Genomic DNA, 27,918 nt, shown 5'->3' with positions numbered 1-27,918 from the left:
GCCCAGGCCCAAGGAGCCTGCCCTCTGGCCAGGTCATCAGGAGTCACGCAAGCTGAGGGCTGCCCATCTCAGCTCCCTTCCCCAGGGCCACAGACCCTCCTCGCCTGGTCTCAGGGGAGCCTGTCCTGTTATGCCTGCGCAGGGCCCGGCAGCCAGGTCCAGTGAGGTCGAGGAGGACCTCCCCAGCCTGGACTTCTTCCTGACCTTGCAGTGCAACCTGCAGCCCTGGGGGCTGTCCCTGAGCCCCGTCCCTGCTCTGCGTCCGGCTCGCCCCTCACGTCCTCAAAAGAGGAGGGGCGACCCACTGGTCTCTGGGAGGAGGAAGCAGCAGCACTGGTGCCAGCCCCTCTGGACTGGATTTGACCCTCACTGCATCCTGCAGCCCGAGGGATCCCAAGCTCCCATCACCCAGTGCTGACCCAGCTGCTCCTCAGCTATGGGCAGGGTCGGGGAGGCAGGACAGGGGAGAGAGGGTGGGGGGGGGTCTGGATGGGGGATCAGGGTGGGGGAGAGGGGAGGCAGCACGTTGGGGGCGTTGTATGTAATAGGGGTTTGTAGATAATTGTGAATAAATGTGGTATTGTTGGGAAATGCCCTGGGACTACTGCCTCTGTTCTCACGTCTGTGCCACTAAGTGGAGACAGGCCTGTGGGCAAGGAAGGATCTGGGAGATGCCAGGCTCCAAGGACCCACCGGTGCCCGACCATCACCTTCTTCTCTAGATTCTGAGACCTGATTCCTCCCCCAGGGCCCATGTGGGATCCTTGACTAAAAGGGTGTCGGCCCCCACATGCAGAGCTGTGGTCATGGGGTGGGGGTGTCCCAGCAACAGTGGCAGGTGGGCAAAGCCGTCCAGCACCACGGTGGCCTGGCTGTCTGCTGGGGGAGAAAGGGGCCATGTCTGGGCGTCTCCCGCCCATCCACCCACGGAGCTCGCTGCTTAGCCCCCAGATGCTCCTCTGCACCTTTCCTCCCCTGTCCCACGTCAGCAGCATCCATGTCCCACCCGCCCCTGTGCCTTTGTGAAGTGGGAAGGAAGTTAACTCTTGGTGGCGGGTCACCTGGCTGCTGCCCCTCCTATTCCCAGGTGGGTCTCCACATTGGAGAAGGCCTCAGAGCTTGGCTAGATTAAGGCGGTGTGGTGTGAAGCTGCACACCACGGCCCTCAAGCCCAGAAACTTCCAGAACATCATGCCATGAAGGTCCTCGTTGGTGGCATCCTCACGGGAAGCCACTATTGTCCCTGCTGTCCAGCTCAGCACGCACATCAGGCGCTGAGGGAAAACGTGGGGATCGAAGGCTGGAGCCCTGGACCCACTCCTCACTAGTTCCCTGACTCTTCCACATTCAGAGCTGTCCTCAGGAGCCCCTCTTAGGTTTCAGGAATGTGGAGCAAGTCATGTTTGGAGGGGACTTGGCCCATGCCCTAGTACGTGAGGGCACTCAGTCGGGCACGGGCATCATCTCGGTCACACCTCGGGGCTTCTGCTGCTACTCCTGTCCTCACCACCTGACCCTTTTGTGGTTGAACAGTTCCCAGGAGGAGGCAGAACCTCTGCTTCCCCAGCACCGTGCCCTGCCTCAACCTTACAATCTGCCCCTGACCCTGCACACTGGGGCCGGCTGGAGGGCTGTTACAGTCTCAATGTTGTGTCCGCCAAATCCGTATGTTGAAGCCCTAAGCCCCATCGTGATGGTATCTGGGGGTGGTGCCTTTGGGAGGTTGTTGGGGTAAGAGGAGATCATAGGGTGGAGCCCTAATGACGGAGATTAGCACCCTTATAAGAAGAGGGGGAGACACCAGAACTCTCTCTTCCCCCTGTGATGACACAGCAGGAAAGGGAAATCAAACCGGAAAACCAACAGTTATAACTCTCACCATGGTCCACAGATTCTCAGTAATGAGTCTCGATATTAATTCCATAGTATCTAACTTTCACCTATACTTTAGAGAAGTGTAAAATTCCCCGAACTTGAGGCCGGCTAGGTGTTGTGAGCGGTCATGTTTTCAAATGCAAGTTCAAGTTCTCCTGACTTTGGATTGGACTGAGGAGGAACATGGACAGACACCAGACAATAGCTAATGCATGCTGCAAGGAGCCAGTTGGCCAAATCTCCATCTCTCTCCAGTAACTGCTTGATAGCCTTTACTTACTATGAAGCCGTCTCGAGTGACTCCGGGGGTTCATAAAGGTAAATGAGAAGTAGTCACCCAACTTGGTGTGAGAATACTGCATGCAAATGACAGTGAGAAATCGAGGCTGTCTGGACCACAGCCCTCTGAAACCTCATTCACTATGGCAACTGCATTATTTTAAATGGAGACAGCAAAGTAACTAGGTCCTACATCCAGAAGCTACAAGATTAGCTCACCAGTGAACTGGCAGTTTGAGAGTGGTGGGAGTTCCAAAGCTCCGTAAAGACTTGGTACCTTCCATAGATTTGTAGTATAGTTTGAAGTCAGGTAGTATAATGCCTCTGGTTTTTGTTTTTTTTTTCATTATTTTATTTTATTTTATTTATTTATTTATTCATTTATTTTTTTATTTATTTTTCTGCTCAGGACTGCTTTGGCTATTGGGGTCTTTTGCTCTTCCATATGAATTTAGGATTGCTTTTTCTATTTCTGTGACGAATGTCATTGGTATTTTGATGGGGATTGCGCCGAATCTGTAGATCACTTTTGGTATTACGGACATTTTCACAACATTAATTCTTCCAATCCATGAACGAGGAATGTCTTTCCACCTCTTGGTGTCCTCTTTCTTTCGGCAGAGTTTTGTAGTTCTCATTGTAGAGATCTTTCACCTCTTTGGCTAAATTTATTCCTAGGTATTTTATTCTTTTCATAGTTATCGTAAAGGGGCTGGCTTTCTTGATTTTTTTTTTTTTCCTGCTTATTTGTTGTTGCTGTATGAGAATGTTACCAATTTTGGGGCACTGATTTCGTATCCCGCACGGTACTGAATTTGCTCAGGAGCTCTAGGAGTTTTTTGGTAGAGGTTATGGATTTTTCTATATATAGGATCACGTCCAATCCCGTGACAAGTGACGGTTTGATTTTGTCTTTTCCAATGAGGATGCCCTTTACTTCTTTCTCTTGCCTGATTGCTCTGGCTAGTACTTCCAATACTATGTTAAATGGGAGTGGTGAGAGTGAGCATCCTTCTCTTACTCCTGCTCTTGAAGGAAAAGCTTTCAAACTTTCCCCATTCAGGACGATGTTGGCAGTGTGATCGTCATATATGGCTTTTGTTGGATTGAGATATTTTCCTTCGATAGCTACTTAGTTAAGGGTCTTTATCGAGAAGGGATGATGCTGAATTTTCTCAAATGCTTTTTCTGCATCTCTTGAGATAATCATATAGTTTTTATCCTTGCTTTTGTTGACGTGGTGTATCACATTTATTGATATATGTCTGTTGAACCATCCTTGCATCCCTGGGATGAAACCCACATGATCACAGTGTATAATCTTTGTGATGTGCTGTTGTACTCTGTTTGCTAATATCTTGTTGGAGATTTTTGTGTCTATGTTCATCAAGGTTACTGACGTGTAATTTTTTGTTGTCGTTGTGTCTTTGTCTGATTTGGGGATCAGGATGATGCTGGCTTCATAGAATTAATTTAGGAGAATGGCCTCTGTTTCAATTTCTTGGAATAGTTTGAAAAGGAGTGCTGTTAATTCTTCTTTAAAGCTTTGGTAGAATGCAGCAGTGAAGCCATCTGGTCCTGGGCTTTTCTGTGCTGGGCTACTGTTGATGACTGCCTCAGTCTCATTGCTTCTTATTGGTCTCTCCAGGTTTTGCATTTCTCCTTGGTTCAGTCTCAGTAGTTTGCGTGTGTTCAGAAAGCTATCCATCCCCTCCAGGTTTTCAAATTTGTTGGAGTATAGTTGCTCCTAACAACCTCTAATGATTCTTTGTATTTCTGTGGAATCGGTTGCAATGTCTCCTTTTCCATTTCTGATTTTTGTTATTTGGGCCTTCTCTCTTCTTTTTTAAGTAGGCTGGCCAACAGCTTGTGTAGTTTGTTTTTCCCCTAAAAAGACCAACTTTTTGCTTCATTGATTTTTTGCATCATTCTTTTGGTCTCTACTTCATTTAGTTCGACTCTGATCTTAATTACTGCTTTCCATCTACTAGTTCTGGGATAAGAGTGTTTTTGTTTTTCTACTTATTTGAGATTGAATGTTAGGTTATTTGAAGTGTTTCCATTCTTTTGACATAAAATAAGCACTTATTACTGGCCACTTATCTTTGACAAAGCCACCGAGAATATACACTGTGGAAAGGACATCTTCAATAAACAGTGCTGGGGAAACTGGATATCCGTGTGTAGAAAAATCAAACTAGGCCCATACCTTTCACCGTACACAAAATCAACTCAAAAGGGATTAAAGACTCAACTATAACAACTGAAACTAGAAAACTCCTAGACGAAAACACAGGGGACATACTTCAGGATGTAGGACTGGGCCAAGACTTTATGAATAAAACCCCAAAAGCACAAGCAATAAAAGTAAACAAATTGCATTATATCGAACCATAAAGCCTCTGCACAGCAAAGGAAGCACACAGACAAGGGGCTAATATCCAGAAACATAAGCAACTCAAACAACCCCACAGCACATAAGCAAACCATTCTGTACTAAAATGGGCAGAGACATTTTTCAGAGAAAGACAAACAAATGGCCAACCGGTACACGAAAAATGTTCAATATCACTAATCATTAGGGAAAGGCAAATCAAAACCACCCTGAGACATCCTCGCACCCCGGTTAGACTGGCTATTTTCAAAAGGACAGAGAATAACAAATACCAGGGAGGATGCGGAGAAAGGGGAACCCTTCTACACTGTTGCTGGGACTGTCAATTAATACAACCATTATGGAAAACACTATGGAGGCTTCTCAAACAACACACAGGACTACCACACAATCCAGCAATCCCACTTCTGGGTACATACTCCAAGTGATGGAAATCATCATGTCGAAGGGATGCATGTTTGTTGCAGCTCTGTTTACCATAGCCAGGACATGGAACCAACCGAAATGTCATCTACAGACAACTGGACAAGGAAAATGTGCTATACACACAATGGAATACTACTCAGCCAAACAAAAGAATGAAATTCTTCCATTCGCAGCAACACGGATGAGCTTGGAGAAAATTATGCTAAGCGAAATAAGCCAGGCACAGAAAGAGAAATACTGTATGCCCTCACTTATAAGTGGGAGGGAGGGTGGGAGAGAGGAAGGGAGACCACAGTAAAGTGCTGAAAAGAGAACAGACCTATAGTTACTACAGGTCAGAAAGGAGGAGGGGCAGGGTGCTTAGGGATTGGTTGGGCAAAGGACACAAAGAATAATTACAATTTCTAATGACGAACACACTAATAATATTGATTTCATCGTCACATACTGCACACAAATACCAACAGTCAACTCTGTGCACCATAAATATCTATAATCAAAATTAAAAATTAAACAAACAAACAAACACAAAAAAAGAGGAAGACTTGGTACCTTCACACTCAGTTACTGAGAACATCATAAAGGAGCCAGTGGTATCTGAACACAATGTTAGATTTCCCTGTGAGGCTTGAGAACGCGCTTCATCCCGGTGCCTTCAGGGCACTGGTGGCTTCAGAAAGCTGATTCCTTGCACACCTCCTTTCCCACAAATCCGACACTCTTAAAATTAAAGATATGCTATTTCTACCCACCCCACCACATTCTAAAAGGTCATGAAGTGACTCTAAGGAATGACAAGGGGCATGACACATCCTCTGTAAAAAAAAAAAAGAAAGAAAAAAGAAAAAAAAGAAAATTACGTTCATTAGCTTTTAATTTTTTTCTGACTACAAAAGAGAGACCTCATTTGCTTGGTCTTTGGAGACGACGAAGTATGATGTCTAAGAACAAACACTTAGAGAGATTCATCGGATTTGTACATCTCACTACAAAAAAGAACCCATCGCTTACGTTAGACCTACTCAAGATACTGGAGCAGACTTTTTAAATTAAAAAAACAGTAGTCATTTCAAAGGGAGAAATAAGAAAGAAATGGAGAAAAACCCATTCGCAAAGGCCATCATTATGCATCTTCTTAAAGAATATTATGTAATAAAATAGGAAACTAATGATTCGTACAGACGTGCATAAATCCAAAAGAGGAATATGAAAGAGTAACAGCATGATTTTCCCAACTGAAACTTTAAAAAAAGATAAACACTTGAAATCTGTGTTTCACACACCAAAAGTTCAAATGACTCTACTTACCATTAGCTTGCTACTGTCTCAATCTCCACAATGCTGCCAAGATAGCATACAACTTCACCTCTGAATATGCAACTATATTCAGGTTAGAAAGATGAACGATGCTCACTTACGACTGCACACGTTCCATAAAGAAATCAGAAAGAAATTGCAAATGTATCGCCCCATCTGTCCAACAAATGAAATGTTCTGAAACAAATGTAGACAGACATAACAATGGAAAGTGCATCAAAAGGAGGATTATGGAAGTATCGACTGTGAGATCTCGTGAAGACGTAATGTCACTAACTGCCACCACGGGACAAGCATACAAGCCATGCCACTGAGCACAGTGCCTTTCAAATAAATTCACTAGTGGAGCCAACATTGTCTTTGCAGCTGGAGGAGAGCACACATTTCCAAAAAAGGGAAAGAGAGGCCATTCTCCCAAAAATCATCCTATGAGGCCAACATCACCCTGATCCTAAAACCAAAGATGGAACAAAAAAAGAAAACTACAGGCCCCTATCCTTGACAAACACAGATGTACAAATCTTCAATAACATATTAGCAAACAGAATGCAACAACACATCAAAAAGATGACACATCATGATCAAGTGGGTGGGATTCATCCCAGGGATGCAAGGATGGTTCAACATATGCAAATCAGTAAATAAGGAAAAAAATAAGGTTCAAATAAATAAATAAATAAATAAATAAATAAATTAAATAAATAAATAAGGGAAAGAAATGAGGTTCCAAAAATATAGGGAACTCCTGAAAACAGCAACAAAGAAAAAAAAATTCCAAAATGGACAAAGGACTTGAATAGACATTTCCCCATAGAAGATATACAAATGACCAAAAGACCATGAAAAAATGCTCAGTATCAGTAATCATTAGGGAAATGCAAATCAAAAGCATAATGAGAAACCAACTCATGGTCATTAAAATGGCTACCATTAACAACAACAACAAAAAAAAAACTGTTGGTGAACATGTGGAGAAACTGGAAATCCTCTGTACTGTCGGTTTAAATGGAAAATGGCATTGCTGCTGTAGAAAACACTATTACTATCCCTCAAAAATTAAACTCAGAATTACCATATGTTCTGGCAACTCAACCTCTGGGTATATACTCAAAAGAACTGAAAGCAGGGTCTCATGGAGATATTTTCACACCCATGTTCACAGCAGCACATCCGCAGTATCCAAGATGAGAGCAGAGAAATGGAGGTTGGCACTCAACTTTCCCACCGGTCTGGGAATCCCCATGGGAAGCCCGTCTCCAGACACTTCCACAGGAACATCTGGAGTGCCCTGAGGGCTGAACATCCAAAGGTGTACTGTTGTGGAACCTCAGCAGGTGTGCTGTGTTCTCATCGGCAGAGCTTCCACACAGTGCTGCGAGGGGCACGATCTGTGGGAAAGACCCAATTCCTCACCAAAGTTCTCACACAGATTATGTGCTCCCGTGGAGTCATTTCTTGACCTAAAAGTGACTAAAAGGTCAGAAATTAATTCCGCTGCTTGCCATAGGTCTTACCCAGACAGGGAAAAACAGCAGAGCAGCAATTTAGTTCCAAAGCAGTGATCGAGTTCCAGAAAACCGGTCATGCCTTTAGTATGAAGACGAAAAGACGAACCTCTTAAAGATAACAACTGCAAAAATGGTATAAAAGCCAGGAAATACAAAAAGATGTAAATACAAACATTAAAAAAGTCAAAATGTGGTGAGAAACGATGTCAACGTGTAGAGTTTGTTTCTCGCTTTTTTAATTCTTTTTCTCTTTGCAATCAAAGTTAAGTTATTATCAGTTTTTAAAGTTTCAAACTACCCGTTATAACCCTAAGACGTTCGTGGTAAGCCTCACGGTAACCATAAAGCAAAAACATGGAATAGATACGCTAAAAATAAATAGCATAACATAAAAATGTACTACTAGACAGAAATCACTTCATCACGAAGACAATAAGATAGGAAAAAGGGATTTGTAAAACAACTAAAAACAAGTACAGGGTTTTTCTGAGCTTTAGCCACCTGTTCTCCATTACTTGGCCTAATAATTAAAACTTCCATTATTTACTCACGGCACATCGGACAAACGGACCTCACTAGGTCTCGATTAAACTCGCAATCCCATGCACATATATATATATATGTATATGTATACATATATATATATAAATGTATATATATACTTTTTTCTTTTTTCTTTTTTTTTTGGCGGCTGACCAGGTACAGGGATCCGAACACTTAACCTTTGCATTACAAGCTGCACTCTAATCAACTGAGATAACTGGCCAGCCATCCCATACACTACGAATAAACATATAATCCATCCACCTGCTCATGGATATACACACAAACCAGCATCCACGCCCAAGACACACAGAGATGGCTACGGCATACCATTTACAAATACACATAAAACCATGCCCAAATCCCAACCTATCTCAGTCCAGTAGGAACCGGCTTCCACATCCCCAGATACTAACAAAGAACCATATCACACAGCTCTAATACAGATAAATACACTTCCCCCACTCCCCTCCATATAAACAGAGAACCCCAACTCTCTAACAGATACACGTACGCTCAACTCCCAGAATATATAACCCTACTGAAACCAGAAACACACACTGCCCAAAAACACTCATCCAAACCACCATGCCCCTTGAATACACACACAAAATCGACACACATGTGGCTCTCCACCCGCCATACCCTCCAGTATACCCACAATTACCTAGCACACGACAAATATGCAAACATGCCACCTTATGCCCTCAAATGCACATACATCCACACACTACCTGCAAATACAAAATCGCGGGTACCAAATACTCACAGTATTTGTAGTATAACTCCTCCATCTTCCGGAATACACAACCAGACAAATCCCACCCTGCACCTGCACCTATTCATCCTACTACTCCCCACAAATCATTATAGATCTGCCCTCACCCACTGAAATGCTCATACACATTTCCTGAAGATCACAAAAAACAAACACACAGGACCATGCAGCATACCCTGAATACACAAAAATTAAAACACTTAACAACAACATAATACCCAGACACTAAATGATGGAATTTCTGGTCTTGGACATGTAGGCGACACAGCTGTCTGTCATGAATTTTCATGGCTTTCCAGCAAAGGGGATCGTACGTACGTAAGGCCAGTCCACGGGAGTCTGCAGAGGTCGCAGCAATGGACAGTAGCTGAGCGTACAAGGACTGCTTCCTACGGAATGATGTGCATACAGCAACCCAGCCCGCTGGACGTGCTGAGACAATCCAGACCTATTTCCAGACACTCATTCCCCCTACCTCCCTTACAATCCCTGTATTTATCAGATTCCTTGTTCTGAGCTACCTTCAGAAAGTGCAGCCACTCTACAGCAGGGTTGGCTGAGGGGCACAAAAACTGGTTTGTTGAGAAAGAAATGAAGTGAGTAGAACACCAGGCAGAAGCCTTGTGCTGTGAATCTGAGAAACAACTGGAAACTTGCCTCAGAGGCACACACCCACTGTGCTGCCCCTGTATAATCTGAGGGACCTTCAGAATCCTGCCTACCTGCCAGAACCCTGCACGGTATGTCTCCCCACCCCCACCAGCCCAACTGCCCCCACCCCTCCCCCACTGCAGAATTCTGGAGAGCTACATTCTAAGCCTGTTGACATTTAAAATTGGACCCTGAGCATCTGCAGTTGACAGTTTGCTGTCTGGGTCCTGCGCTTGACTTTTCTCACCGTGGAGACTGCCGTGCCACCGTGGTCAGTCCCCAAGCCTACGGGGATGGCTTCAAAGGGAGGTAAGTCTGCAGGGTCTGGGGTGTGTTATCACACCCCTGTCACCCCTCAAATCCATGGGAGTTCAAATGTGACACTTGCCCTGGGACAGCTGGTTGGGTGGAAGTAGAGGAAGAGAGAGCACTGGACTTACCCAAGGACATCTCACCCGGGAGACGGGGGAAGCCACTGGCATCCTGAGGCTGCAGGGGGAAGGGGGCTTCTCACAGGTGGATCCAGATGCCTCCGGAGAAACCTACCGGGTGATGAGAAAGGACACAGCAGTTGTACTGACTCTTTCCAGAAGGGAAACGGGTGACTTATGTTTCTAAGTCAACACAGGTCAACGTGTGTTTGTAGGCAGTGGTGGATTGTGTCGTGCTTGTGCCACCGGGGGGCTCAAGAACAAAGCCTGAGTCCTGCGTCCTTTCTTCAGACACCTGGAGCTTGTGCTATGGTACTGTCCTGAGGGACACCAAGTGGAGTATTCTAGATCTTACAGGAGTAGCGGGGAGAAACGGTCTCAGCCAGAAAACCGTTCAGTGGAACAGTTCTCTCTGACCAAGATTACCGTGAAATATCCCCTCCGTCAGTGAGGCTGGACGTCGCTCTAAGTGCAGCAGTCCAGTCTCGGCTCACTTCTGCCCAGAGATGGCTTCTCATTCGGTCCAGATCGCTGTTGTCTTTCTTCACCAGGGACAGGGCAGCCAGAAACTGCAAACAAGATGGGGCTTGCTCTTCCCTGAGCTGTTCTGAATTGCTGTCCCTTTGGGGGACACTCGGGTCTTCAGACCCATTCATCTTCCACCCTGTCTCATGGCCTGTCCTCTGCCCTACATTTCATGTGGAGATGAAGACTTTGCTCATACTCCATGTCTAGCCCATCGTGAACAGGGGACGGATGAGGCGTGCTGCTGGGTTTACAGTGGAAGGTTCTGAAAGGCTGGTTTCCTTTTCGAGAGAGGAAGCAGAGCAGCACACCATTAGGGAGATCTACTGTTATTATCACTGTTATTATTCAAAGTTAGGACATACGTCCTGGTTAATTAGGACCATGTCCTATGGACCTTGCTCTCCTTGACTAGGGTTGACCTGAAATCCTAGTGAACAGGGATGTATCCAGACAACTTTGTCACACTGGCTCATGCCTGGTTCTTTGTGGGCCATGACTGAGAGCTCAAAGGAGAAGGATCACAGAAGGTCTCCATTACCCACGGCCAACTCTAACCACCAGCAGCTGTTCCAGTCTCTATGAACCTCCACTGGGAGCCACAGGGCTCCGCATTTCCTGGCCTTTCTAGTCCTCTGCAGCCCTCTCTGGCTGTGCAGTGACAGGGTCTCAGGGAATTCATCATCTAACTCACAGACCGCCTCCTGACAACAGAGCTGCCTCAGTGACAGCACGAACCACTGTGCATGGGGACAAGTGTGCCCCGAACCTGGCCCCTGTTCGATGTTTGCTGTGGGTGGTACCAGGAGAAGCATGTCCTCACTGGGCTACTGCATTTTGGGGTACCATCAGGGCTCCTGGGCGCTCGTTTGGGGACACGTTTTGTTCAAGTTCATTTGTTTGGGTTACGACGGGTTGATGAGGAGCATCAGGGAAAGGAGCACTGAGAAAGAGAAGGGCTCATAACCTTGTGAATCTGCTGGCTTCACATAGGCCATGTGGGCGCCTGCAACTGGCACTGGAGAAGGTGCCCTTCGTGGGGGTGCGCACACTGAGGGGCGTTGTGCCGCCAAGCACAGTCCACCCCAACTCACATCGAGGGGCAACCCCACGAGGCTGGCGGGTCTACGTGCCGGGGACACCCTGGGGAGCTTCTCAGAGGCAGGGGAAGCTTAGGTGTTACTTCTTGACTGACAGGGCTCAGAGGGTCTCAGTGAACGAGAAGCAAGTTCTCTAGTAGAATGATCCTCCACCTGAGGGGGAGCATGAAATTCACTTGGGGACAAACTGCACAATTCCCCGTCCTATGGCCCTCACCTGCTGGGATGCCTCGCTCTGGTTCACGCTGACTCTAAGGGAAGGGAGAGCCTCCGCCCTGGTGGCCGCGTCTCCTGCTCATCCGCCCCTCTCCTCTGTCTCCACAGCATCTGCAGTGCTGGGGCCCAACGTGACCCTGAACCCTCCGTTCACTTCCTTCGGTCCGCTGTTTCCCACGCCTGCTTCCGACCCAGGCCCCGGGCCGCCCTGCGAGCAGCCCCCACCTGCCCTCGTGATGTCAGCGTTCCCTCCTGGTGGCCCCCTGGTGCGGTCTGCTTTCCCCAGGACGCCTCAGGGGGTGGGAGCCGCTGGCCATGGCCCGAGTGGGGCCGGGACTTTCAACATCACTGTCCCAGTCAGGACACAAGGGGCTCCAGCAGAGCCCTCTCACACTCAGACCACTGTCCTGGCTCAGGCCCCCCTCAACTGGAGTGCTCCAGGGGCCCTCTGCGGGGGTGCTCAGTGTCCTGCTCCCCTGCTGTTGGCAGCTCCTGCTGTAGGGACCGTGATGCCTGCTGCATCCATCGGGGGCACGCGGGCTGGCGAGGGGTACTGGTTCCCAGGCCACACCCTCCCAGCCCCCATTCCAGCAGCCCAGCCGGCTCAGACCGTGGGCCCAGGGAACGACGGGACACATCCACATGGGGCTGGTGGGGAGGGCGGCAAGGCCCCCTCCCAGGCCAAGGCCGCGCCAGAGGACTCCTGTAACCCCAGGAGTGTTTACGACAACTTCCGACGCTGGCAGCGCTTCAAGTCCCTGGCCCGCGGGCACCTGCCCCAGAGTCCCGATGCTGAAGCTCTGTCCTGCTTCCTCATGTGAGTGCCCTCCTTGGGGGATGGAGCTAATCCCACCGCTCCCACACGAAGGGGAACGAAGGACGGACGAGGAGGGCAGCCTATTTAGGGGAACTTGGATGGAGGTCACGTGGGCGACGGCCCAGGCATTCTCAGCAATTTAATTAATGTCCCACTCCGGTTCACGACGTACATTCACCAGCCTTAGGTCAACTGACCCTCAACACCCTGTGAGTCCACCAAACTTGGTTTTTAACAATCACCATCATCTGCACAGAAGACAAAGGCCACAGTGAGTTCCTGGTGTGACATGAGCCACAACTTGGATTTAGGCCTCTGCCTTCACCCGTGATTCCTCCCCGTGTCCTCTCATGCCCAGCACAGGACCTGAGTGCGGATGGCTTCGGGACGTCACATGGAGGGACCCGGGGCAGGGGGGGAGAAGGCACAGGCCACAGGAGGAACCTTACACATGTAGCCCCTCACTCTTCTGGAGAACTCTAGCAAGGAGACTGAGGTAGTCAAGCCACACATTGGGACCTGGCTGGGTCCCCACCACTGGGTTTGGATGCTGCGCAGAGTCGCCTTCTTTATCCCTGAATGCCTCCTAGACAGACAGACGATTCCACTTCATTCGGAGGATGGGAAGATTGTCTGACTCATGTCTGATGCACTCAGCAGAGTCTCTGGCATGTGCTGTCCCTCGTTACTGTTGTTGCCGTTATTATGATGATGATGATGATTATTAATGTCATCACTAAGAACAGGCAACCTAGAATAGGAAACTGCTCCCAAAGTCACATGTCCCACCACAGGGAGTGAGGGGACTGTGAGCCCAGGAGCCCAGGACCGGGGGCTGAGGTGATGGGAGGCAGCGACGTCCGTAGCCAGGAGCGTTTGTCTTTCCCTCCCCAACACCTGCCTCCTTCCACCTGCAGGCCCTCGTGGTTCTGGGGCCATCACATGGAGCACGTATCCTAGTCCACGGGACACGGGACATGGCTGCATACCTGCCCCGCTCCCACACTGGCTGCTCTCCACGGAAAGCTGCACACAGTGTATAAATTAAAGGGGCCCCCAAATCCTTGTCCCCAATGATTTCAATGTCCCCCACATCCTGAGCAGTCGGAGTTCCCCTTCGACCAAAGTCCCAGGTGCCCTAGGCTGTCCTGAGTCCCTAAATGGAGCCCCCCAGGCCTTGCCCGGTCAGCTCAGGCACCGGTCTCCTTTGGCTCTGGATCCGCGCTCCTGCTCTTCACGCTGAGGGACTCTGAGGCTGTGTCCCCAAGGGCTGCCTCTCTAGAGAGTCACCAGGAGCTGATTAAATGCTCAGTCCTGGGGCCTTGGAACGTGCATTTTAACCTTCCCTTCCCGGTCATTCTAGGCACTTCTCGGTCAGCTCAGGCTGCCATAACAAAACGCCACAGGCCAGGTGCTTTAGACAACAGACTTTCATGTCTCCCAGCTCAGGAAGCGGAAGTCCCAGATGAGGTCCCGGCAGATTCAGTTCCGGGCAAGGACTTTCCGCCTGGCTTTCGATGGCTGTGTCCTCACATCACAGGGAGTTCTGCTGTCTTTTCCTCTTCTCACACTCACAGGGACACAAATCCCATCACGGGGCCTCCTAGTTATCTAATCTAAACCTGATGATCCCCAAAGGCTCCACCTCCAAATACCATCACATTGCAAGTTAGGGCTACAACCTGTGAATTTGGGGGACACACACATTCAGTCCATAACACACAATAATAGTGAGGCCTCAAAGGGAAGTCAGAGAGGCCAAGCAGTCCCTTGGTGCTGAGGTTGACACATGTTGGCTCTCCTGGAGGCTGAAGAGCCCACACTGGGAGGACAGGGACAGGTGACAGGACAGGTGTGATGTGGAGAGACACGGGTGTGGGCCGGTCAGCTGGGATGGAAGGAGGGCACGTACACTGTGACTGACCCTGAGGACTTACAGCCCAGTGCTTCGGTCCCTGGCCCGGCTGAAGCCCACCATGAGCCTAGAGGACGGAGTGCGGCGGGCCATGCAGGAATGGCAGGGCACGAGCAGTTATGACCGCAGGAACTATTACGACATGGCAGCAAAGTGAGTCAGGGAGGCAGGGCCTGAGGGGCTGTGGGGCGGGCTGAGGGTGGGTGAAAAGGGGGAGGGGGGCTGGTGCGGTGGGCTCATCGGCAGGGATGCCATGAGGAGGGGGATCCGCTAGGTCCGGCCCCTCCCTGGGGACCTGCCTCCCCCGGGGAAGCTCTCCACCCACCTGGGTCCCACCCCGGAATCTCCACCCTCCCCTGGCCTCGGGTCTACCCCTGCCCTGATGCTGAAATGAGGACGGGGAAGAGTAACCAGCACAGCCCAGTAGGGGTCGGCTCCAGCTGTGGGGACCCTGCAGAAGGGAAGCTAGTGACTACTGGCCAAGTTGGGACCACGTCTCCTCATGAAAAGTGGCCAGAAATGGGTCACCTGCCATCCCAGAATGGGCTGGGGTAGAAGAGCTTGGGCAGGGGAAGCCAGCACCTCACACACCCCCAGACACGTCTCTGGCCTCCCTGCCTTTGCTGCACGGCAATCCACTCCGTGAACACCAATCACCCTCACAGAAAATGCACCCTCTCCTCTCAGCTTAGCTCCCACTTCCTGCAACATCTCCGGGGCCCTTGTCTCCCAGGCTATTGTCAGGGGCTCACAGTACCAGCCCAGGATTCCTGGATCCGGGCAAGGATTCCTCATGTCATTTGCAGTCAGTCACATCCCTGACCGAGCTTCTGGCTGTCAGCTCTTCTGAGTGGCCCTGGGCAGGGATAGGAGGAGCAGGGTCCCCTGAGGGCCGGGCCTGGGTCACACAGGCCTTGATTCAGGAAGCCCCCCTGGATGTTTTCTGCCCTGCAGGTGTAGGTGAGCCAGCGTACCCCTGCAACTGCTCTGCAGGTGGGGGAGCAGCCCGGCCCACCCAAAGCCCTTCCTCCCCCATCCCTGGCCAGGCCTCCCTCTCAGCATGGCTATGGCTCTCCCCTCTACCCGCCAGGTTCATGGAACTTGAAGCTGAGGAGGAGATGCAGCTCCGGATGCGGCAGTGTGTGAAGGGGCCCCAGGGCCTACCTCCTCCAGCCCCGCCAAAGCTTGCTCCTCCAGGGCCACCAGTCCCCAACGCTGTGCCACGGTCAGGTACGGCAAGCATATTCCCACAGGAGCCAACGCAAAGGCCGAAGGGGGCCTGCGGAGGCCTTGTGCCCTCATCTTGTCCCTTTCCTGCAAGGGGAGGGAGCACCTGCTCTTTCAGTGAGAGCAGCCAGTGAGAACCTGGGGCTCCACTGCCCTGGATCAAGAACTAGGTATTGGCCTGATCCAGTAGTTTCATAGCCGCTATCGGCCTTGGCTGTCCAGGACCCAGTGTACACTCTTCCCGGGAAGCGGTGCTGGGTGCGGAGGAGTCCCAGAATCTTGGTGGCCCCAAAGTCTTTCCAGGTAACTCAGTCTCACATGACCCACCTCGGGTAGTGTATCCTCCCACGGGGCCTGACGTCCAGCCTGGACCCATTTCATGGCCCTCAGTTCCAACCTCCCCCAGTGTGGCTGGAGGTGGCCGCGGCAGCCCAGCCACGCACCTGTCCTCCCTCCTGTCCTAGGGTGCGCTCCCAGGAAGGCTGGCCGCAGGGCACCATCCACTCGCCCGCTGTCACGCAGACCCCAGCAGCTGCCCCAGGCCAAGGCACCCAAGGAGATCCCACCAGAAGCTGTCCAGGAGTATGTGGATATCACGGAGGCACTGCTGGGGCCTCATGCAAATTGGGAGGGTGGAGATATCGAGGAGCAGCAGGAGCAGGACGGGACTGACCCTGACCCAGATCTCCTGAGCTACATTAACAAGCTGTGCTCCCAGGAAGACTTCATCACCAAGGTGGGCTGGCCTGGAGCCCTCGTGTGGGGAGGTTTTCTGGGGAACGGCAGTCCCAGCCCCATGGATTTCAGTTCTACTCATCCCTCAGCTACGGAGCAGTGTGTGTGTGAGGGACAGAGAAAGTCTGTGTATAGCTGCTAGTGGCCATGAGTTAGAACGACCCTGCTGTGTGGACAGGAGAGACAGGCATTACTTTCTGCTTCTCCTCGAGGTCCCCCTGGCTGCAGTTCAATCCCTGCCAAAGACACTCACGCCCCTTTCCCCCTGCTCCAGGTGGAGGCCATCGTCCACCCCCGATTCCTGGCAGCTTTGCTTTCCCCAGACCCAAACTTGGATCCCTTGGCTCTGACTGAGGTGCTGGAGCAGGAAGAAGGACTCACCCTAGCACAGGTAACACAGGGGAGGCAGGGACACCAGGTCACCCAGGCGAGGGAGGGACACCAGGGCACCCAGGGGAGAGAGGGCCACCAGATCACCCAGGGGAGGGAAGGGCACCAGGCAGACCAGGGGGAAGACGTGCCCCTGTGCCCCTGAAGCCCACGTCATTTTGTCTAGTCTTACCCTGCTGGAGGTGCATGGCCTCCTGAGGGGAACTGCCTGGGTCAGAGAGGAGTAGGTGCAAAAGAGCAGGAAGGAGAGGACAGAGCCAGGGAGGGAGGGCAGGGGGCGAAGCTGGAAGGAGGCCCAGCAGGGCACAGCACAGTCACAGTCCCTGCCTCTGACACCAAGCCAAGCGTCCTCTCACCTTCGCCACCTCCCGCCCAAATGCAGGGTCTCCACCATCCTGCCAGCCCCTCCCCACACCTGGGGCAGAGCCAGTGAGTGCCACTTTGCTCCCCCCAGCTGGTGGAAAAGCGCCTCGTGGCCCCAAATGAGGCAGAAGGTGTGGGGGCCACCCCAGGTCATGGCACACCCCAGTTGGAGTCACATCCTAAGACTGCAGCTGGCCAAGGAGGAGAGAGAGATGACCACGGCCCCCAAGGAGGGGTCGTCACAGAAACCTGCCCAGCAGAGGCGGCTTCCCATGACCCTCGACAGCGCAGCCGAGACAACACCAACCTGCCCAGGCCCAAGGAGCCTGCCCTCTGGCCAGGTCATCAGGAGTCACGCAAGCTGAGGGCTGCCCATCTCAGCTCCCTTCCCCAGGGCCACAGACCCTCCTCGCCTGGTCTCAGGGGAGCCTGTCCTGTTATGCCTGCGCAGGGCCCGGCAGCCAGGTCCAGTGAGGTCGAGGAGGACCTCCCCAGCCTGGACTTCTTCCTGACCTTGCAGTGCAACCTGCAGCCCTGGGGGCTGTCCCTGAGCCCCGTCCCTGCTCTGCGTCCGGCTCGCCCCTCACGTCCTCAAAAGAGGAGGGGCGACCCACTGGTCTCTGGGAGGAGGAAGCAGCAGCACTGGTGCCAGCCCCTCTGGACTGGATTTGACCCTCACTGCATCCTGCAGCCCGAGGGATCCCAAGCTCCCATCACCCAGTGCTGACCCAGCTGCTCCTCAGCTATGGGCAGGGTCGGGGAGGCAGGACAGGGGAGAGAGGGTGGGGGGGGGTCTGGATGGGGGATCAGGGTGGGGGAGAGGGGAGGCAGCACGTTGGGGGCGTTGTATGTAATAGGGGTTTGTAGATAATTGTGAATAAATGTGGTATTGTTGGGAAATGCCCTGGGACTACTGCCTCTGTTCTCACGTCTGTGCCACTAAGTGGAGACAGGCCTGTGGGCAAGGAAGGATCTGGGAGATGCCAGGCTCCAAGGACCCACCGGTGCCCGACCATCACCTTCTTCTCTAGATTCTGAGACCTGATTCCTCCCCCAGGGCCCATGTGGGATCCTTGACTAAAAGGGTGTCGGCCCCCACATGCAGAGCTGTGGTCATGGGGTGGGGGTGTCCCAGCAACAGTGGCAGGTGGGCAAAGCCGTCCAGCACCACGGTGGCCTGGCTGTCTGCTGGGGGAGAAAGGGGCCATGTCTGGGCGTCTCCCGCCCATCCACCCACGGAGCTCGCTGCTTAGCCCCCAGATGCTCCTCTGCACCTTTCCTCCCCTGTCCCACGTCAGCAGCATCCATGTCCCACCCGCCCCTGTGCCTTTGTGAAGTGGGAAGGAAGTTAACTCTTGGTGGCGGGTCACCTGGCTGCTGCCCCTCCTATTCCCAGGTGGGTCTCCACATTGGAGAAGGCCTCAGAGCTTGGCTAGATTAAGGCGGTGTGGTGTGAAGCTGCACACCACGGCCCTCAAGCCCAGAAACTTCCAGAACATCATGCCATGAAGGTCCTCGTTGGTGGCATCCTCACGGGAAGCCACTATTGTCCCTGCTGTCCAGCTCAGCACGCACATCAGGCGCTGAGGGAAAACGTGGGGATCGAAGGCTGGAGCCCTGGACCCACTCCTCACTAGTTCCCTGACTCTTCCACATTCAGAGCTGTCCTCAGGAGCCCCTCTTAGGTTTCAGGAATGTGGAGCAAGTCATGTTTGGAGGGGACTTGGCCCATGCCCTAGTACGTGAGGGCACTCAGTCGGGCACGGGCATCATCTCGGTCACACCTCGGGGCTTCTGCTGCTACTCCTGTCCTCACCACCTGACCCTTTTGTGGTTGAACAGTTCCCAGGAGGAGGCAGAACCTCTGCTTCCCCAGCACCGTGCCCTGCCTCAACCTTACAATCTGCCCCTGACCCTGCACACTGGGGCCGGCTGGAGGGCTGTTACAGTCTCAATGTTGTGTCCGCCAAATCCGTATGTTGAAGCCCTAAGCCCCATCGTGATGGTATCTGGGGGTGGTGCCTTTGGGAGGTTGTTGGGGTAAGAGGAGATCATAGGGTGGAGCCCTAATGACGGAGATTAGCACCCTTATAAGAAGAGGGGGAGACACCAGAACTCTCTCTTCCCCCTGTGATGACACAGCAGGAAAGGGAAATCAAACCGGAAAACCAACAGTTATAACTCTCACCATGGTCCACAGATTCTCAGTAATGAGTCTCGATATTAATTCCATAGTATCTAACTTTCACCTATACTTTAGAGAAGTGTAAAATTCCCCGAACTTGAGGCCGGCTAGGTGTTGTGAGCGGTCATGTTTTCAAATGCAAGTTCAAGTTCTCCTGACTTTGGATTGGACTGAGGAGGAACATGGACAGACACCAGACAATAGCTAATGCATGCTGCAAGGAGCCAGTTGGCCAAATCTCCATCTCTCTCCAGTAACTGCTTGATAGCCTTTACTTACTATGAAGCCGTCTCGAGTGACTCCGGGGGTTCATAAAGGTAAATGAGAAGTAGTCACCCAACTTGGTGTGAGAATACTGCATGCAAATGACAGTGAGAAATCGAGGCTGTCTGGACCACAGCCCTCTGAAACCTCATTCACTATGGCAACTGCATTATTTTAAATGGAGACAGCAAAGTAACTAGGTCCTACATCCAGAAGCTACAAGATTAGCTCACCAGTGAACTGGCAGTTTGAGAGTGGTGGGAGTTCCAAAGCTCCGTAAAGACTTGGTACCTTCCATAGATTTGTAGTATAGTTTGAAGTCAGGTAGTATAATGCCTCTGGTTTTTGTTTTTTTTTTCATTATTTTATTTTATTTTATTTATTTATTTATTCATTTATTTTTTTATTTATTTTTCTGCTCAGGACTGCTTTGGCTATTGGGGTCTTTTGCTCTTCCATATGAATTTAGGATTGCTTTTTCTATTTCTGTGACGAATGTCATTGGTATTTTGATGGGGATTGCGCCGAATCTGTAGATCACTTTTGGTATTACGGACATTTTCACAACATTAATTCTTCCAATCCATGAACGAGGAATGTCTTTCCACCTCTTGGTGTCCTCTTTCTTTCGGCAGAGTTTTGTAGTTCTCATTGTAGAGATCTTTCACCTCTTTGGCTAAATTTATTCCTAGGTATTTTATTCTTTTCATAGTTATCGTAAAGGGGCTGGCTTTCTTGATTTTTTTTTTTTTCCTGCTTATTTGTTGTTGCTGTATGAGAATGTTACCAATTTTGGGGCACTGATTTCGTATCCCGCACGGTACTGAATTTGCTCAGGAGCTCTAGGAGTTTTTTGGTAGAGGTTATGGATTTTTCTATATATAGGATCACGTCCAATCCCGTGACAAGTGACGGTTTGATTTTGTCTTTTCCAATGAGGATGCCCTTTACTTCTTTCTCTTGCCTGATTGCTCTGGCTAGTACTTCCAATACTATGTTAAATGGGAGTGGTGAGAGTGAGCATCCTTCTCTTACTCCTGCTCTTGAAGGAAAAGCTTTCAAACTTTCCCCATTCAGGACGATGTTGGCAGTGTGATCGTCATATATGGCTTTTGTTGGATTGAGATATTTTCCTTCGATAGCTACTTAGTTAAGGGTCTTTATCGAGAAGGGATGATGCTGAATTTTCTCAAATGCTTTTTCTGCATCTCTTGAGATAATCATATAGTTTTTATCCTTGCTTTTGTTGACGTGGTGTATCACATTTATTGATATATGTCTGTTGAACCATCCTTGCATCCCTGGGATGAAACCCACATGATCACAGTGTATAATCTTTGTGATGTGCTGTTGTACTCTGTTTGCTAATATCTTGTTGGAGATTTTTGTGTCTATGTTCATCAAGGTTACTGACGTGTAATTTTTTGTTGTCGTTGTGTCTTTGTCTGATTTGGGGATCAGGATGATGCTGGCTTCATAGAATTAATTTAGGAGAATGGCCTCTGTTTCAATTTCTTGGAATAGTTTGAAAAGGAGTGCTGTTAATTCTTCTTTAAAGCTTTGGTAGAATGCAGCAGTGAAGCCATCTGGTCCTGGGCTTTTCTGTGCTGGGCTACTGTTGATGACTGCCTCAGTCTCATTGCTTCTTATTGGTCTCTCCAGGTTTTGCATTTCTCCTTGGTTCAGTCTCAGTAGTTTGCGTGTGTTCAGAAAGCTATCCATCCCCTCCAGGTTTTCAAATTTGTTGGAGTATAGTTGCTCCTAACAACCTCTAATGATTCTTTGTATTTCTGTGGAATCGGTTGCAATGTCTCCTTTTCCATTTCTGATTTTTGTTATTTGGGCCTTCTCTCTTCTTTTTTAAGTAGGCTGGCCAACAGCTTGTGTAGTTTGTTTTTCCCCTAAAAAGACCAACTTTTTGCTTCATTGATTTTTTGCATCATTCTTTTGGTCTCTACTTCATTTAGTTCGACTCTGATCTTAATTACTGCTTTCCATCTACTAGTTCTGGGATAAGAGTGTTTTTGTTTTTCTACTTATTTGAGATTGAATGTTAGGTTATTTGAAGTGTTTCCATTCTTTTGACATAAAATAAGCACTTATTACTGGCCACTTATCTTTGACAAAGCCACCGAGAATATACACTGTGGAAAGGACATCTTCAATAAACAGTGCTGGGGAAACTGGATATCCGTGTGTAGAAAAATCAAACTAGGCCCATACCTTTCACCGTACACAAAATCAACTCAAAAGGGATTAAAGACTCAACTATAACAACTGAAACTAGAAAACTCCTAGACGAAAACACAGGGGACATACTTCAGGATGTAGGACTGGGCCAAGACTTTATGAATAAAACCCCAAAAGCACAAGCAATAAAAGTAAACAAATTGCATTATATCGAACCATAAAGCCTCTGCACAGCAAAGGAAGCACACAGACAAGGGGCTAATATCCAGAAACATAAGCAACTCAAACAACCCCACAGCACATAAGCAAACCATTCTGTACTAAAATGGGCAGAGACATTTTTCAGAGAAAGACAAACAAATGGCCAACCGGTACACGAAAAATGTTCAATATCACTAATCATTAGGGAAAGGCAAATCAAAACCACCCTGAGACATCCTCGCACCCCGGTTAGACTGGCTATTTTCAAAAGGACAGAGAATAACAAATACCAGGGAGGATGCGGAGAAAGGGGAACCCTTCTACACTGTTGCTGGGACTGTCAATTAATACAACCATTATGGAAAACACTATGGAGGCTTCTCAAACAACACACAGGACTACCACACAATCCAGCAATCCCACTTCTGGGTACATACTCCAAGTGATGGAAATCATCATGTCGAAGGGATGCATGTTTGTTGCAGCTCTGTTTACCATAGCCAGGACATGGAACCAACCGAAATGTCATCTACAGACAACTGGACAAGGAAAATGTGCTATACACACAATGGAATACTACTCAGCCAAACAAAAGAATGAAATTCTTCCATTCGCAGCAACACGGATGAGCTTGGAGAAAATTATGCTAAGCGAAATAAGCCAGGCACAGAAAGAGAAATACTGTATGCCCTCACTTATAAGTGGGAGGGAGGGTGGGAGAGAGGAAGGGAGACCACAGTAAAGTGCTGAAAAGAGAACAGACCTATAGTTACTACAGGTCAGAAAGGAGGAGGGGCAGGGTGCTTAGGGATTGGTTGGGCAAAGGACACAAAGAATAATTACAATTTCTAATGACGAACACACTAATAATATTGATTTCATCGTCACATACTGCACACAAATACCAACAGTCAACTCTGTGCACCATAAATATCTATAATCAAAATTAAAAATTAAACAAACAAACAAACACAAAAAAAGAGGAAGACTTGGTACCTTCACACTCAGTTACTGAGAACATCATAAAGGAGCCAGTGGTATCTGAACACAATGTTAGATTTCCCTGTGAGGCTTGAGAACGCGCTTCATCCCGGTGCCTTCAGGGCACTGGTGGCTTCAGAAAGCTGATTCCTTGCACACCTCCTTTCCCACAAATCCGACACTCTTAAAATTAAAGATATGCTATTTCTACCCACCCCACCACATTCTAAAAGGTCATGAAGTGACTCTAAGGAATGACAAGGGGCATGACACATCCTCTGTAAAAAAAAAAAAGAAAGAAAAAAGAAAAAAAAGAAAATTACGTTCATTAGCTTTTAATTTTTTTCTGACTACAAAAGAGAGACCTCATTTGCTTGGTCTTTGGAGACGACGAAGTATGATGTCTAAGAACAAACACTTAGAGAGATTCATCGGATTTGTACATCTCACTACAAAAAAGAACCCATCGCTTACGTTAGACCTACTCAAGATACTGGAGCAGACTTTTTAAATTAAAAAAACAGTAGTCATTTCAAAGGGAGAAATAAGAAAGAAATGGAGAAAAACCCATTCGCAAAGGCCATCATTATGCATCTTCTTAAAGAATATTATGTAATAAAATAGGAAACTAATGATTCGTACAGACGTGCATAAATCCAAAAGAGGAATATGAAAGAGTAACAGCATGATTTTCCCAACTGAAACTTTAAAAAAAGATAAACACTTGAAATCTGTGTTTCACACACCAAAAGTTCAAATGACTCTACTTACCATTAGCTTGCTACTGTCTCAATCTCCACAATGCTGCCAAGATAGCATACAACTTCACCTCTGAATATGCAACTATATTCAGGTTAGAAAGATGAACGATGCTCACTTACGACTGCACACGTTCCATAAAGAAATCAGAAAGAAATTGCAAATGTATCGCCCCATCTGTCCAACAAATGAAATGTTCTGAAACAAATGTAGACAGACATAACAATGGAAAGTGCATCAAAAGGAGGATTATGGAAGTATCGACTGTGAGATCTCGTGAAGACGTAATGTCACTAACTGCCACCACGGGACAAGCATACAAGCCATGCCACTGAGCACAGTGCCTTTCAAATAAATTCACTAGTGGAGCCAACATTGTCTTTGCAGCTGGAGGAGAGCACACATTTCCAAAAAAGGGAAAGAGAGGCCATTCTCCCAAAAATCATCCTATGAGGCCAACATCACCCTGATCCTAAAACCAAAGATGGAACAAAAAAAGAAAACTACAGGCCCCTATCCTTGACAAACACAGATGTACAAATCTTCAATAACATATTAGCAAACAGAATGCAACAACACATCAAAAAGATGACACATCATGATCAAGTGGGTGGGATTCATCCCAGGGATGCAAGGATGGTTCAACATATGCAAATCAGTAAATAAGGGAAAAAAATAAGGTTCAAATAAATAAATAAATAAATAAATAAATTAAATAAATAAATAAGGGAAAGAAATGAGGTTCCAAAAATATAGGGAACTCCTGAAAACAGCAACAAAGAAAAAAAAATTCCAAAATGGACAAAGGACTTGAATAGACATTTCCCCATAGAAGATATACAAATGACCAAAAGACCATGAAAAAATGCTCAGTATCAGTAATCATTAGGGAAATGCAAATCAAAAGCATAATGAGAAACCAACTCATGGTCATTAAAATGGCTACCATTAACAACAACAACAAAAAAAAAACTGTTGGTGAACATGTGGAGAAACTGGAAATCCTCTGTACTGTCGGTTTAAATGGAAAATGGCATTGCTGCTGTAGAAAACACTATTACTATCCCTCAAAAATTAAACTCAGAATTACCATATGTTCTGGCAACTCAACCTCTGGGTATATACTCAAAAGAACTGAAAGCAGGGTCTCATGGAGATATTTTCACACCCATGTTCACAGCAGCACATCCACAGTATCCAAGATGAGAGCAGAGAAATGGAGGTTGGCACTCAACTTTCCCACCGGTCTGGGAATCCCCATGGGAAGCCCGTCTCCAGACACTTCCACAGGAACATCTGGAGTGCCCTGAGGGCTGAACATCCAAAGGTGTACTGTTGTGGGACCTCAGCAGGTGTGCTGTGTTCTCATCGGCAGAGCTTCCACACAGTGCTGCGAGGGGCACGATCTGTGGGAAAGACCCAATTCCTCACCAAAGTTCTCACACAGATTATGTGCTCCCGTGGAGTCATTTCTTGACCTAAAAGTGACTAAAAGGTCAGAAATTAATTCCGCTGCTTGCCATAGGTCTTACCCAGACAGGGAAAAACAGCAGAGCAGCAATTTAGTTCCAAAGCAGTGATCGAGTTCCAGAAAACCGGTCATGCCTTTAGTATGAAGACGAAAAGACGAACCTCTTAAAGATAACAACTGCAAAAATGGTATAAAAGCCAGGAAATACAAAAAGATGTAAATACAAACATTAAAAAAGTCAAAATGTGGTGAGAAACGATGTCAACGTGTAGAGTTTGTTTCTCGCTTTTTTAATTCTTTTTCTCTTTGCAATCAAAGTTAAGTTATTATCAGTTTTTAAAGTTTCAAACTACCCGTTATAACCCTAAGACGTTCGTGGTAAGCCTCACGGTAACCATAAAGCAAAAACATGGAATAGATACGCTAAAAATAAATAGCATAACATAAAAATGTACTACTAGACAGAAATCACTTCATCACGAAGACAATAAGATAGGAAAAAGGGATTTGTAAAACAACTAAAAACAAGTACAGGGTTTTTCTGAGCTTTAGCCACCTGTTCTCCATTACTTGGCCTAATAATTAAAACTTCCATTATTTACCCACGGCACATCGGACAAACGGACCTCACTAGGTCTCGATTAAACTCGCAATCCCATGCACATATATATATATATGTATATGTATACATATATATATATAAATGTATATATATACTTTTTTCTTTTTTCTTTTTTTTTTGGCGGCTGACCAGGTACAGGGATCCGAACACTTAACCTTTGCATTACAAGCTGCACTCTAATCAACTGAGATAACTGGCCAGCCATCCCATACACTACGAATAAACATATAATCCATCCACCTGCTCATGGATATACACACAAACCAGCATCCACGCCCAAGACACACAGAGATGGCTACGGCATACCATTTACAAATACACATAAAACCATGCCCAAATCCCAACCTATCTCAGTCCAGTAGGAACCGGCTTCCACATCCCCAGATACTAACAAAGAACCATATCACACAGCTCTAATACAGATAAATACACTTCCCCCACTCCCCTCCATATAAACAGAGAACCCCAACTCTCTAACAGATACACGTACGCTCAACTCCCAGAATATATAACCCTACTGAAACCAGAAACACACACTGCCCAAAAACACTCATCCAAACCACCATGCCCCTTGAATACACACACAAAATCGACACACATGTGGCTCTCCACCCGCCATACCCTCCAGTATACCCACAATTACCTAGCACACGACAAATATGCAAACATGCCACCTTATGCCCTCAAATGCACATACATCCACACACTACCTGCAAATACAAAATCGCGGGTACCAAATACTCACAGTATTTGTAGTATAACTCCTCCATCTTCCGGAATACACAACCAGACAAATCCCACCCTGCACCTGCACCTATTCATCCTACTACTCCCCACAAATCATTATAGATCTGCCCTCACCCACTGAAATGCTCATACACATTTCCTGAAGATCACAAAAAACAAACACACAGGACCATGCAGCATACCCTGAATACACAAAAATTAAAACACTTAACAACAACATAATACCCAGACACTAAATGATGGAATTTCTGGTCTTGGACATGTAGGCGACACAGCTGTCTGTCATGAATTTTCATGGCTTTCCAGCAAAGGGGATCGTACGTACGTAAGGCCAGTCCACGGGAGTCTGCAGAGGTCGCAGCAATGGACAGTAGCTGAGCGTACAAGGACTGCTTCCTACGGAATGATGTGCATACAGCAACCCAGCCCGCTGGACGTGCTGAGACAATCCAGACCTATTTCCAGACACTCATTCCCCCTACCTCCCTTACAATCCCTGTATTTATCAGATTCCTTGTTCTGAGCTACCTTCAGAAAGTGCAGCCACTCTACAGCAGGGTTGGCTGAGGGGCACAAAAACTGGTTTGTTGAGAAAGAAATGAAGTGAGTAGAACACCAGGCAGAAGCCTTGTGCTGTGAATCTGAGAAACAACTGGAAACTTGCCTCAGAGGCACACACCCACTGTGCTGCCCCTGTATAATCTGAGGGACCTTCAGAATCCTGCCTACCTGCCAGAACCCTGCACGGTATGTCTCCCCACCCCCACCAGCCCAACTGCCCCCACCCCTCCCCCACTGCAGAATTCTGGAGAGCTACATTCTAAGCCTGTTGACATTTAAAATTGGACCCTGAGCATCTGCAGTTGACAGTTTGCTGTCTGGGTCCTGCGCTTGACTTTTCTCACCGTGGAGACTGCCGTGCCACCGTGGTCAGTCCCCAAGCCTACGGGGATGGCTTCAAAGGGAGGTAAGTCTGCAGGGTCTGGGGTGTGTTATCACACCCCTGT

General features: G+C 48.3%; 1 protein-coding gene across 1 annotated transcript in view; it reads right to left on the bottom strand.

The window, feature by feature from the left end:
* LOC134381114 (uncharacterized) overlaps positions 1-27,918 on the bottom strand; it is a 260,084-nt gene that overhangs the window by 142,957 nt on the left and 89,209 nt on the right. Inside the window, exon 7 of the mRNA XM_063101162.1 lies at positions 10,213-10,314. Within this exon, the coding sequence (XP_062957232.1) occupies positions 10,213-10,314 (102 nt within the window). The remainder of the gene's footprint in view (positions 1-10,212; positions 10,315-27,918) is intronic.

This window comes from Cynocephalus volans, chromosome 6, assembly GCF_027409185.1.
Source record: "Cynocephalus volans isolate mCynVol1 chromosome 6, mCynVol1.pri, whole genome shotgun sequence".
Taxonomy (NCBI): Eukaryota; Metazoa; Chordata; class Mammalia; order Dermoptera; family Cynocephalidae; genus Cynocephalus; species Cynocephalus volans.
This window is presented reverse-complemented; position numbering and strand designations above follow the sequence as displayed.